Source organism: Rasamsonia byssochlamydoides (assembly GCF_041956645.1).
Source record: "Rasamsonia byssochlamydoides strain NRRL 3658 unplaced genomic scaffold VTN77scaffold_12, whole genome shotgun sequence".
Taxonomy (NCBI): Eukaryota; Fungi; Ascomycota; class Eurotiomycetes; order Eurotiales; family Trichocomaceae; genus Rasamsonia; species Rasamsonia byssochlamydoides.
Genome location: NW_027192395.1, coordinates 14,477 through 27,376, shown reverse-complemented (window position 1 = coordinate 27,376; position 12,900 = coordinate 14,477). Strand labels below are relative to the sequence as shown.

The window sequence follows — 12,900 nt, the reverse complement described above, 5'->3', positions numbered from 1 at the left end:
TCACCGTGTGGAGCACACTTGATTATCAATATAAATCACGTGACTACGAGTCGCGTGGATCCGACCCGCCGTATATGCAAAGGGAACCAATTTAACCCAAACACGAAAATCGCGTCCCTCCCTTCCGACACGCGTTGTGCTGGCAGATCAAATACCACGCTCGCTGCCCCTCCCATTTCTCTTCTGTTTTTTATTCCCCAACCCCTTCAAGGGCTCTCAACCCTGACCTTTTCCTTTTTTCCCCCCTTCGTGGCATCTTCTTCTCTTGCCATCATCAATACTGCTTGCCACCTTAGGAATAGATACCCTCCTCTTCATTACATCATTTTCAAAATCCTCACGGTCGTCTAGGGAGTTCAGGGTCAATTGATAAACACGTCAAGATGTTTGTCTACAAGAGAGGTAAGAGCTACCTGTTCCCAACATTTGACTGGGAGGCAGATAGAAAAAAAATTTTCATCTCGCTATTCCCTTCTTCTCAAGCTCGCCGTCGAGCTCGATTGCTGCCTTAAAAACATAATGCTGATCACGATGACTGTATAACAGATGGACGCAAGGAGCGCGTACAATTCGACAAGATCACAGCCCGTGTGTCGAGGCTTTGCTATGGCCTCGATACGGAGCATGTCGACGCTGCTGCCATCACGCAGAAGGTCATCTCAGGTGTCTACCAGGGCGTAACCACTGTTGAACTGGATAACTTGGTACGTTTTCAGTGCGGCTTTACGAGCAATGGCCTTGGATTCTAACTGTATGCTTCATAGGCTGCTGAAACTGCTGCATACATGACTGTCACCCATCCCGACTATGCAATCCTCGCTGCACGGATAGCAGTGTCGAACCTCCACAAGCAGACCAAGAAGCAATTCTCTGCTGTCATCTCGGACCTCTATCACTATGTCAACCCGAAGAACAACAAACCCTCCCCCATGATATCCAAAGAGACCTATGAGATCGTCATGAAACATGCCGACGAGCTGAATTCTGCCATCGTATATGACCGGGACTTCAACTACCAGTACTTCGGTTTCAAGACTCTGGAACGCTCGTACCTGCTGCGGATAAACGGGAAGGTTGTAGAGCGTCCTCAGCACATGATCATGCGTGTTGCTGTTGGAATTCACGGCGATGACATTGAGAAAGTCATTGAGACCTACAATCTGATGTCTCAGAAGTATTTCACCCATGCCTCTCCCACTTTGTTCAATGCCGGCACTCCTCAGCCGCAGCTCGCCTCTTGCTTCCTTGTCGATATGAAGGAAGACAGCATTGAGGGAATCTACGACACTCTGAAGACCTGTGCTATGATTTCCAAGACTGCCGGTGGCATTGGTCTCAACGTTCACCGTATCCGCGCCACTGGCTCCTACATCGCAGGGACCAATGGCACTTCAAATGGTCTGGTTCCTATGCTTCGAGTTTTCAACAACACTGCGAGATACGTGGACCAGGGAGGCAACAAGCGACCTGGTGCCTTCGCTATCTACCTTGAGCCTTGGCACGCTGACATCTTCGAGTTCTTGGACCTCCGCAAGAACCACGGCAAAGAAGAAGTTAGAGCTCGCGATCTATTCTACGCTCTTTGGACTCCTGACCTGTTCATGAGACGGGTTGAGGCCAACGGTGACTGGACTCTTTTCTGCCCCAACGAAGCTCCCGGCCTTGCGGACGTGTATGGCGAGGAGTTCGATACCCTATACGAGAGGTAAGTTTCGGGTTCTGTATCTTAGAGTCTTTATTGCAGCGCTGACTTAAAATCTATAGGTATGAAAAGGAAGGCCGGGGCCGCAGAACCGTCAAGGCCCAGAAGCTCTGGTACGCGATTCTTGAGGCCCAGACTGAGACCGGAAATCCTTTCATGCTTTACAAGGATGCTTGCAACAAGAAGAGCAACCAGAAGAACCTCGGCACCATTCGCAGCTCCAACCTCTGTACTGAGATTATCGAGTACTCTGCCCCAGATGAAGTCGCTGTCTGCAACCTGGCCTCTCTTGCTTTGCCTACCTTTGTCGATCAGGCCCGTGGTGAATATGACTTTGGGAAGCTGCATGAGGTTACTCAAGTTCTGGTCCGCAATCTCAACAAGATTATCGATATCAACTACTATCCTGTGCCGGAGGCCAAGAAGAGCAATTTGCGCCACCGTCCTATCGCTGTTGGTGTCAACGGTCTTGCTGATGCGTTCCTTGCGCTGCGCCTCCCATTCGACTCTCCAGAAGCGAAGCAGCTGAACATCCAGATCTTCGAGACTATCTATCACGGTGCCTTGACTGCGTCGGTGCAACTTGCCAAGGAACAAGGCCCGTATGAGACTTACGAAGGTTCTCCGGTTTCCCAGGGAATTCTCCAGTATGACATGTGGGACAGGACGCCCACGGACCTCTGGGACTGGAACGCCCTCAAGGCCGAGATTGCCAAGTACGGTGTCCGAAACAGCTTGCTTGTCGCTCCCATGCCTACTGCCAGCACGAGTCAGATTCTCGGCTTCAACGAGTGCTTCGAGCCGTACACGTCTAACATTTACACTCGTCGTGTGCTTGCTGGCGAGTTCCAGGTTGTCAATCCATGGCTGCTGAAGGACCTTGTCGATCTTGGCCTGTGGTCTGACAACATGAAGAACCGCATCATTGCTGAAGGCGGCTCTATCCAGAATATCCCCAACATCCCGGATGATATCAAGGCTCTCTACAAGACCGTGTGGGAGATCCCTCAGCGAACTATCTTGCAGATGGCTGCCGATCGTGGAGCATTCATTGACCAGTCTCAGTCTCTCAACATCCACATGAAAGAGCCTACCATGGGCAAGATCACCAGCATGCACTTTGCTGGCTGGAAGATGGGTCTGAAGACTGGCATGTACTATCTCCGTACCATGGCAGCCTCCGCTCCTATCCAATTCACTGTGGACCAAGAGCAGCTCAAGGTTGCCGACACTAATGTCGCGCGTACAAACGTTCTTGCAAGTAAGAGACGCCCAATGGGCTCGGGGGTTTCTTACAACTCGTACTCGGCGGTTCCTCGCCCGATGTATGATCAGAAGCAGCCAAATGCCCCTGTTCCTGTCGTTAACGGAAGCGACGAGCCTCTCCGGCCCATAACAACGACCAAGACGAACGGTCTGTCGCACGACAGTCCTCGTGCGCTTCCCACCGATCCCGGTACTAGCCCTGATCGTGACGAGGAGCTGCCTGGAGCTGCCGTTCAGAAGAGTAGCCAGGAGGAGGATGCGGAAGAGAACAGCGAAGAGCGAGAGCACGACATCTATGCTCAGAAAGTCCTCCAGTGCAGCATTGAGAATAAGGAGGCCTGTCTCATGTGCAGTGGTTGAAGAAGTCTGAAGAAGTCTTCTGCTTGGCTTTGGATGCAGCGAATTGTTTCTTTCCTATGTCTTTATCTACGTATGTATGAACTTGATGCTCACGTTGATTTTTATCCCTGCCCAGTCTCCAATGTCAGATTTACCCACCTATGAGAAGCATACTTTACACATCAACCCCTATGAATGATGCCCTGTCATGTCTGTTGTCATCCATTGTTTTGTTGTTTTGGGTTCCCTGTTCTTGTCCTGTATGGTCTGCAATCATGACGTTAATGCCCGTATTAGTTATAGTCAGAATTTAAGGATCAATTGGTTATATAATGGGTCGAAGCACTTAGAAATATGCTTGATAGCTGCTAGAAGATTTTATTGACGCCGCCGACAGCAAACGAGCAACTGCCTGATTTGCAAGATTGAACTAAGAATCTGAGTAAGTTGCGCAATCTTCCTTATTGCTGAATCTCAAAAGGATCTCTGGCGGAATACTACATTGTGATCGTGACAGTCGGTGGCTGCTGGATCCAGTGTTAAGGTGCCTCTAGATTTTAACAAACCTTACCAGCATGATGTATCAAGTCCACGTCCGAGAGACTTTGCAGGATCTACAGGATTCACCACGGCTTTGTAGGCCGTTTTAGACAGTTTTAGACGCTTTCAGACATTTTTATCGGCCATTCTCCCTTTCCCATGCAGAAGTCACAAAGAAAGACGAGAAACCCCACAGGGGTGCATTCGAGTAAGTTTTGCGGCGGGGAGGGGTGCATCCGAGTAATTATCTATTTAGGCCCAATTTCCTCTCTTTCGAGCCTGAAAACAAAAAAAACTTCAGTCGACGGTCGTTCTGGAGATCGCTGCACCATATTCTCCTCAAGACTGTTGACCATACAACAACAGCTTCAATTTCTTTTTTTTTTGCTTTGAAAAACTGAAACCATAACTATCATGATGGCGGCAACAAACACAACCACAGTCTTATTCCCTCCCCGCTGCGGCATGTGCGGCAAAACTGAGAACCTCCTGCGTTGCTCTCGTTGCAAAGTCATGGTCTACTGCAACCGCGAGCACCAAGCCGCTCACCGCGAAGCACATAAATCGGCCTGCAACGCCGTCGGCAAGAAGCGCACCATCCTCGAGGCCGAAGAAGAGAAGCTTCGCTCCCATCCCGGCGACTTCCTGACTCCCGCTGACGTCTTCAACACCTCTGTCGGGCACTTCTGGGGGATCTGGGAGACAAGGGACTATATGCGTGCACGGTATGCACTCGTCGAAGCGTTGGGGGAGATCAAGACGCACGATGCTGTCCAGACGCAGCTGGATCATCTCATGGATATGCTGCGCTTATGCAGGGGCGACAACATGGGACTCAGGAACCTCGTACCTGTGGTGATGTTGCGGCTGAACAAAGACCAGGAGTGCTACGATTTCGTCAAATGGTGGAACGCGATGGGGAGTGAATCGGATTACGATTGGGGCAACATGGAGTTGCCGTATCTGGATATCAAGAATGCGGATGCGTTTGAGCCGGTCGATTACTTGTGGAGCGACTTTCCTGACTTGAGCCGCATGGTCGCGATTACGCTGCTGAAGATCAAGTTGCTGCTGGACGTGATCGCCTTGGAGAACTCAGCCGCCACTGTGGGCAAGAAGGTTCCCCCCGAAATCCTCGACGCCATTCAGCCGCATGTCGCACGGAGCCCGATCATCGCAGGAAACAAGGCTATCCTGGAACGCAAGGATCATCGGGCAGCTATTATTGACAAGCTGGGGGCGCAGGTGGATAGACTGTACAAAGCTGTCGACAAGACGAACAGGTACTTCTGGCCGAGTCTGCTGAAGCCCGGCAGGCACCTGACGGCGCGACCGGAGGCATACTCGCGTGGCAGCATGGAGGAGATGCAATTGATGCTGCAGTACTCGTACGATGCGTGGATTGAGACGCCAGGCGCGATTGAGGTGATCAAGGCGAAGGTTGAGGGCGGACAGATCTACACAAGTTGATGGCCTGTATCTTAACAGGGTAAGCTTACCAGGGGCGGAATACCACGTCAGAGGTCATTTTTGAGACAGCCTCCACCGGCCAGTGGCTTTCTCGTGGAGACGATATGAGGAAACTACTCAGGTTCTGGTTCTCGTGATATCTATTAGAAACTTATAGTAGTGACTATCTGATATCTGCCCCGCAATGTGTTCATATTACCTATTATAGTTTAGTTCATGTCACATGACCCCACTTAGAAAATACAGCTGATTCGTCCAATCAGACGGCTCAGGGGCTGATTGGTTACCATTTCCAGCCGGTTTTAAGAGACAAGCTGTTGGCACTCGCAAACCCTCACTCGAAGTCGTTTTTAGCACTATGTTCATTTCAGCTACTAAGACTATTTTGTATCATCATTGTCAAATCATTCGTTTCAACACTTATGTACTAATCCAGACATCTAGCGGAAAGCCGTGATCTTATTGCGTGGCTGTCATCTCAGAGTACCTATACATACATGATCAGTATAGTTACCTTCTAGGTACATAGTGCTGCTCTCGATGCCGGAATCCCATCTTCTGTATTCCTGGTTGGCATCAACATGTCGACGATCTATCGGGCTACGAGCCCTCCAAAGAGGAAGAAGACAGCAACGCGCAGCCATCTCCACTGCGCTTCGGAGAACCCCCTTCACCGGGATGATACCGACTAGAAACGTGAATGTGATAAGACGAGGTATATATTCGAGTATTCCGCTGAATTATAACAAGAACGGCAAGAATATACAACCTACGCAACCTGCGCATCTGGTTAGAATTCCGGATCTGTTTGTTTCATGGGCATCCCAGGCGCCGCGCGTAAACCCGTTTTATGAGAAGGTGCGGCCTCAGGTTGAGGAGTGGGTTCGAGAGTGAGTACTGTCGATCAATTTTCTTTTTGTCTTCTTTTGCTGTTTTCTTTCTGTCTTCTCTCTTCTCCGCAGTTAGAGACGTGCTAGAGAGAAAAAAAAAACTCACCGTTAGTTAATCGAAACAAATGCTTACCATGTTTCGTAATTTGTGTTGGCTTTTCAGCGTCTGCAAGCTCGATGAACAACAGTACAAGAAATTCGTCCTGGGAGAGTTGCCCTATTTTGCGGCCGTATGGGCACCCGATGCAGACGAAGATGCGTACCGGCTTGCTTGTGATTGGGTTGGCTGGGTGAGTACGATTCGATTTGATACTTATGTGCAATAACAGAAGATAGTCCGCTGCTCTAATGAGGATACTGACTGGTCAATTAATTACCAGGTCTTCGTCTTTGATGACAGTTAGTAATGCCTATCCATCGATTTCCATATAATGGATGCAAAATGCAAATGCAAATACTCAACTGGTTCAATCCTAGAAATCGATGAAGGCGAACTCCGCCATCGAACGGATCTTGTCCGCAGGGAGATCGAAGCGACCATGTCGCTGACGGGTCCAAACCCGATACCATATTCCCCGCAGGAACGGGGTGATCTGTATGTGTTCGACACGATATGGCAGAGGATCAAAAAGGTTGGCTGCTGGCCCAGTTTTGCTGCGTTTTAATAGGAAATTACGCTGACATGAGCCGTGTCTTTGAGCAGGCTCCAGATGGTAGGTGGGAAAGTCTATGCATAATAGCATCCTGACGCCTCTATACTTATGCTTATGCACAATCATAGGTATCCAACGTCGCTTCATCGACACTCACAAAAAATACATGGCCCAGTTGCTGGAAACGACGGACCCGAGCTCGCTGAATCTGTTCCATGATATCGATTCCTTTGTTGATCATCATCGGTTCTCTGTTGGGATTTGCCCTATGTATCCGATTCTAGAGTATGCTCTCCGTCTCCATTCACTAAGTGATCCCCTTAATCAAGTGCATGCTAAGTGCATGTGCTATTGAAGCTTATTTGTGCTGTTACTAACACGGGTATTTTCTACCGGCAGGTATTGCAACCGACTCGATCTACCTGACTATGTCTTCGAGACACCTGCTATCCAGAAGCTGGAAGCTTTGGTCTCGGAGATTGGACTTTTGTAGGGATCCTTTCTTCCACCCCAAAAAAGGATAACTTGCTTGACAGATTTGCTGACTTGCTAACTGCTGTTATAGAACAAACGACATATTTTCCTACGCCAAAGAATGTGTATGTTCATCCATCCATAGTCCCTTATCTTCTACCTTCACCTTTTGCCCTTATCGTCACTACCTGGTCCAGACACAACTAATCTACGCCCGTCTATCGATTAATTTCATGTCTAGTCCTCCGGCGACCAGCACAACATAATCATGTTCCTCCGCCAGCACGAGCCAGGTCTAAGCCAAGAAGCGGCCTCCGAGCGCATCGGCCGGGAGATCACCCGCCGGTATCAAGAGTGGTATCTCGCGCTTGCGGAGCTGCCGCAGTGGGGGGAGGCGATCGATGCGCAGGTCCAGAAGTATGTGCGTGCGCTGCAGGATCTTGTGTTGTCGAATTTGAACTGGAGGTATGTACAGTATAAATATCTATCCCTAGGATATATGTGTCTTGTCTATGATACTCTATCGTACGAGTATTTGATATTCGACGATATTTGACTAACATGTGCATTACATGCACAGCTTCCGAAGCCAACGATACTTTGGCAAGGGAAACGTCCTTGCGAGGCGAGAGAGACTGGTCCCTGCTGTTCCTTTACCGGAACCTGGACCTGTGCCTGAGCCTGAGCCTGTATCTGGACCATAGGAGCCTTTCCCCCCTCCACTCCATTCCATTGCATTCCGGAAATCTAGAACAAAAAAAAGCCTCAAGTCGACTCCCCGCTCAGAGAATCGGAGGGTTGGTTGATTGAATCATTGGTTGGTTGGTTGGTTGGTTGGTACCTACCTAGGTAGGTACCTGATAATAATCCACAGTATAATGCGGGATTAAGACCAGGTACCTGACAGTGTTCTCCGGTTCTAGAACTCCTATAGAGCGTCACTGGGTCCAATCATCTTTGGTAAAGCCTAGGCAGGTAGGCAGCAACAAAGACCAACGATCGATATTCTCCACGAATAAAGGTGGAACGAGAGGGGAAGGGGAAAAAAGCCAACTGAACAGTGGAGGTGGAGGTGGACTGGACGGCGGACTTCTTCAAGAAAATAACGCAGATGACGACGATGTGCATGTGGAGGAGGAAGGGAAGAAGTCTATCCGATTCTGCAATCAATGTGATTGCAGAGGCTGCACAGTATACCCTCAGGTCTTCAGGTGGAGAAAGAGGAGGAGGAAGTGGAAACTCTCAGTCGGATGACATGTGATTTGATGCGGGGTTTTTTCCTTTTTCCTTCTTTCCTTTTTTTTCTCCTTCCTTTCTTGTTAATGTCGAGCAGTCGGTCCGGGTCGACTCGTGACAAACAACTGAGAACCATTCTGTCCTGATCCAAGGTTAAGGTGCCAAAGTTAGTTCGTAGGCGAGGGATATAGAGATGTCTTCTTTTCTTTTCCCAGCTGACATAAATCGCATCCGTGGTAAAAAAAAATGTGGCAAGCGGATGAATTGCCTGATGCGGCGTGCAACGAGCATCTGAGGTCCCGAACCGGACCGGCAGGTTGGAACGCAAAACGGCCCTGTCCAACGGTCTTGATTTACCTCCTTGGGACACAGCGGAAAAGGTGTCAACTCGGCGATCTTTGATCTGATTGATCTGTTTCTTCGGGACGAGTAGGAACCCTGATGATCCAGAAGGCATCTCGAGATACGAGAATCTCTTATCGATTAGATAAGCCCTGTGGCACCCAATCACGCCCTGCGGGTCTCACTGCCGACACCCGTGGAGGGCGGTGAGCACTCTGGGCCAATCATATGCCATATGTCACAGGGCAGTCGCATCTCAATGGCAGACAACGCACAGTGGCAAATGAATCCTGCATCTAGATCTAGACCACTCTTCCAATTCCAATAGGCAGTCGTAATCCGCCTCTCCGCACAGGTATCCAGTCTAGTGAAGCCATACGCAGGTGGCTGCGCGCAAAATGTGACAGGTGGGTGGTGATCGAATTGGCAGGAACTGTCCCTGTTGGAGAGACACGATGTATCACAAAGCAGACTCTTCGTGGTGGAGAAGAACCTCTCCTGTTCTCGGATTGTGGCCGATAATCGAATATCGTACAGCGAGTGATTTTCAGTCAAACTCCATCAGTCAGAAACTCCAGGCAAATGGATGCTTCGGCAGATCCATGGCGTAATCCGGACCACGATACGCAGATGCAGCCACGTTCAACTGCATCCATGGGTAAAAGTGCACGGCAGAAAATTCTCAACCGGGTCGTCGGGTCAGGAACTCTTCTGGACTGTATGCTTCCGGAAGGTCAGTCGAAAAATTCCAAAAGTAAAGTCTTGAAGGAGGGAGGGGAATGAGGTTCCTTTTATGCAGAGTCGCCGGACTTGGTAACTGTCTGGGGCCGCGCGACGAACATTGGCTCATCGCTGACCAGTCGCCAACCTACCATGGCTCTCTAAAGACCATGAACCAGAGTTACCAGACAGTGGAGTCGTGGACACGTCGGAAAGGAATTACTCCTGTAGGGCTTGCCGCCGGCGGTTACATTAGGTACCTGACAGTCCTGACTTTGCAGTGTGGAGCCAGTGGATAGGGCGCAGATGGTTGATGGTCCGGCAGCAAAGTTTGCCGGCTGCACACGCGGCGGTCCGGCGCTCTCTCAAAGTCCATCAGGTCGGGCAGCCGGAGTGGCCAGCGCCCCTGGGCCTGTGCGAAACAAAACACCAGGGGCATCGCCAATCGCACGCTGCCGTCAGACAATAGAATACAGCCTGCAGGTTGACACGTCGTCATCATTTCTCTATGTGAGACAACTCGATGAACATCTCTTCCTCCGCCCCCACGATGCCCCTCATCTGCTGTAGGTAATTACGCAGTACGGAGTAGGGTACTACTGTAGAAGTATACGCAGTGGAATCCAACTCCGACAAACGCCATGGTTCTGGTAAAAGATCGAGACCCGCTGCATCCAACGGTACGGTGATGGGAAATTCAGCAGGACAAACAGCGTGCGTTATTGGAGGGCCGTTGGTGACTGGCGTGGCTCGTTTTACTTCTGCCCCTGGCTGGTGTCTCCGTCTCTCCACCGAATCCACGGTCCACCGCTCCCCTCCACTCCACCACGCACGCCTCATGTTTCGTTTCTCGCCCCGAAGCCTTCTCGGACATGGTCCAGAATCGATAGACTGTATGTTACTCTTTTTCGTCTAGACTCATCGGCTCTAGTCGCCGCCAGCCGCTCCTTATTTAAACGTCCTCGACACCCCGGTCGATCTGGGCCCCATCTCTCTCTTCAGATCAGCTGCAGTCTTTCCCTCTCTTTCAACCAAACCACTTCCACGTTCCTTCAGCCAGTCCTTCGTGGACGCATTGCTGCATCCAATCCTTACTCCTGCTGTGCAGAAAGCTCTCTCCTTGCAAATTCTGCCGCAGACTCATTCTTGAATCGCCCGGTCGATTCATCGCACTCCTTCACTTGCGCACTGCGTCCAGCCACCAAGTCAACGAGACTTCTGTCAGCTCGACTCATTCATTCAACTTCAACCAATCTTTCACAATGGCCCCTCTGTCCAAGACTCTCGCCCTCGCTGCGGCCTTTGCCGCTTTCGGCTCTGCTGCCCCTCTGAACAAGCGCTACCTCGACCTCGTCTACGAGACCGTCACTGACGTTGTCTGGACCACCGTCGACACCACCATTACCATATACCCTGGTGAGCCGACTCCCACTACGACTCTGGTCAGCACCACCAGCGCTGTGGTCGCGGTCACTCCGACCTCTTCTGCTGCTCCGGCTCCCGCGCCTGTGTCTCAGGAGTCCTTTTCCACCAGCTCTTCCAGCAGCGCTGTTGAGCCTAGTCCTGTCGTGACCGTGCCTTCCATCCAGGTTCCTCAGCCGAGCGTCACTCTGGCTCCTCAGCCCACCAGCACCGCGGCTCCTGAGGTCACTACCACTTCGACCCCCGAGATCACTTCTGCTCCAGCTCCGGCTCCAGCTCCTGAGTCTGCTACTACTACTTCCTCATCACTTACCTCCCGTTCTCCCGAACCGTCCAGCTCCAGCTCCGGCGGTCTGTGCTCCGAGAGCTCTCCTTGCTCTGGTCGTGGAACCTACTACGACACTGCCACCAGTGCCTCCAACCCCAGTTTCTGTGACACCACAAACAATGGCTACGAGGAGAGCGTGGTCGCACTGTCCTCGGTTATCATGAGCCAGGAGTACTGCGGCAAGACCATCACCGTCGAATACAACGGCCAGTCGACCACCGCCTTGGTAGTGGACAAATGCCCCGGCTGCAGCGAAGGGTCCATTGACATGTCCCGCAAATTGTTTGGAGACCTGGCCAGCCTGGACCTGGGTGTGATCGAGGTCACGTGGTACTTCAACAACTAAGCTTGTTTCTTCGGGGCAAATGGAAACCTGAAAACCAGGCTGGACCAGCGAAATAGGGCTGAGCCATTTGACTACTTGTTCTTCAATTTTATCTCTTTTTCAACAATGTGAATAGACCTTTTTCTTGTCTTCTTCGAAGAGACGGCGTCCAATTCAAGGCAAGCCAATGCCGCTCTTTTTTCTTTCATCTTTTTCGGAGTACCTTCTTTTTTTTCTGTTGTTTTCCATGCAAGGACATGTGGAACATGGACATACTACTGCTCCCCTGCAAGTCAGGCACAAGAGCACAAAAAAAGAAACGAGTTAGGGATCGCAATTGACGATTTCGTACGCACTCACTCCTGGGGAGTTTGTCAATCGGCGTCAACGGAAAACGGACATGTTCAAGAATCAAGAATCAAATGGGAATGTTATCAAAATGCTCTACCATGCCTGTATCTAGAACAGTCAAAAATGAGGGATATGATCTGCATTTTTACTCCACAATATGGAGTACTATGAGTGAAACTGGTCTGTTTATTAGATCTATATTAAGTAGCACCGTTCGTAACTCATTGAACTAGTGTTCATTACCAGTAAGAATATGGTTAAGATCGTAAGCCTTGTCGATAGACGATAGACGATAGTAGTCGATAGTCGATAGCATCGGTTTGGGTATGTTCGTCTCTAACCGATCATGGCAATGATGGACAGGAACCGGCGCCTGACCGCAAAAACGTGATTGCCGCCACAGCCGAAATTGGATGGGGCTGTCTCAATTCTCAAAGCCGTGGCTGTGTCTCACTCTCCCCATTTTTCTTTCTTCTCTTTTTTCTTTTTAGCTTTTTTGATTGATTGATTTGAACTGCTGGACAGAATTAATGCTGCGAAACAGAGTACGGGAGTATGTAGTGTATTACTCGCCTTCTGCATTCTGCACTCAAGTAGGTACTCACATTACTCCGTACATTAGGTACCTAGTAGTTTCCTCTCTGTGACTCTGTTCTACGGAGTACTCCGTACTTCGTACAGCCACCACTTATCTGCCTCCTCCCTCGTTCATCCCGATGAGCTGTGCGTGGGCCATGGACTGCGCATAGCTGAATCTGAGCCAGCCACAAACGGAATAATTCCCGAGTCTACTGTAGAGTACAGAGTACGGAGTACAGCGTACGGAGGAGTGCATCAAAAGA

The 12,900-nt window shown here is 50.2% G+C and overlaps 6 protein-coding genes across 6 annotated transcripts; 5 read left to right on the top strand and 1 right to left on the bottom strand.

Annotated features, from left to right (window-relative positions):
• Positions 1–383: 383 nt before the first annotated feature.
• VTN77DRAFT_1140 (uncharacterized protein) lies at positions 384–3,328 on the top strand (the record flags this gene model as incomplete). The annotated part of the gene is made up of 4 exons (XM_069416840.1): positions 384–402; positions 547–704; positions 765–1,705; positions 1,765–3,328. 4 exons carry the CDS (start codon positions 384–386, stop codon positions 3,326–3,328), a joined length of 2,682 nt encoding a protein of 893 aa, XP_069280094.1.
• A 933-nt stretch (positions 3,329–4,261) lies between these two features.
• VTN77DRAFT_1139 (uncharacterized protein) lies at positions 4,262–5,317 on the top strand (the record flags this gene model as incomplete). The annotated part of the gene is made up of 1 exon (XM_069416838.1): positions 4,262–5,317. One exon carries the CDS (start codon positions 4,262–4,264, stop codon positions 5,315–5,317), a length of 1,056 nt encoding a protein of 351 aa, XP_069280093.1.
• A 678-nt stretch (positions 5,318–5,995) lies between these two features.
• Positions 5,996–8,038, top strand: VTN77DRAFT_1138 (uncharacterized protein; the record flags this gene model as incomplete). Its single annotated transcript, XM_069416837.1, has 10 exons — positions 5,996–6,207; positions 6,371–6,497; positions 6,588–6,606; positions 6,685–6,839; positions 6,911–6,920; positions 6,989–7,145; positions 7,260–7,349; positions 7,426–7,459; positions 7,576–7,799; positions 7,915–8,038. 10 exons carry the CDS (start codon positions 5,996–5,998, stop codon positions 8,036–8,038), a joined length of 1,152 nt encoding a protein of 383 aa, XP_069280092.1.
• Positions 8,039–8,541: 503 nt separating this feature from the next.
• Positions 8,542–9,027, bottom strand: VTN77DRAFT_1137 (uncharacterized protein; the record flags this gene model as incomplete). The annotated part of the gene is made up of 1 exon (XM_069416836.1): positions 8,542–9,027. The coding sequence occupies one exon, from the start codon at positions 9,025–9,027 to the stop codon at positions 8,542–8,544; it is 486 nt and encodes a 161-aa protein (XP_069280091.1).
• A 467-nt stretch (positions 9,028–9,494) lies between these two features.
• On the top strand, positions 9,495–10,101 carry VTN77DRAFT_1136 (uncharacterized protein; the record flags this gene model as incomplete). The annotated part of the gene is made up of 2 exons (XM_069416835.1): positions 9,495–9,645; positions 9,914–10,101. 2 exons carry the CDS (start codon positions 9,495–9,497, stop codon positions 10,099–10,101), a joined length of 339 nt encoding a protein of 112 aa, XP_069280090.1.
• A 793-nt stretch (positions 10,102–10,894) lies between these two features.
• On the top strand, positions 10,895–11,728 carry VTN77DRAFT_1135 (uncharacterized protein; the record flags this gene model as incomplete). Its single annotated transcript, XM_069416834.1, has 1 exon — positions 10,895–11,728. The coding sequence occupies one exon, from the start codon at positions 10,895–10,897 to the stop codon at positions 11,726–11,728; it is 834 nt and encodes a 277-aa protein (XP_069280089.1).
• Between the last annotated feature and the right edge of the window lie 1,172 nt (positions 11,729–12,900).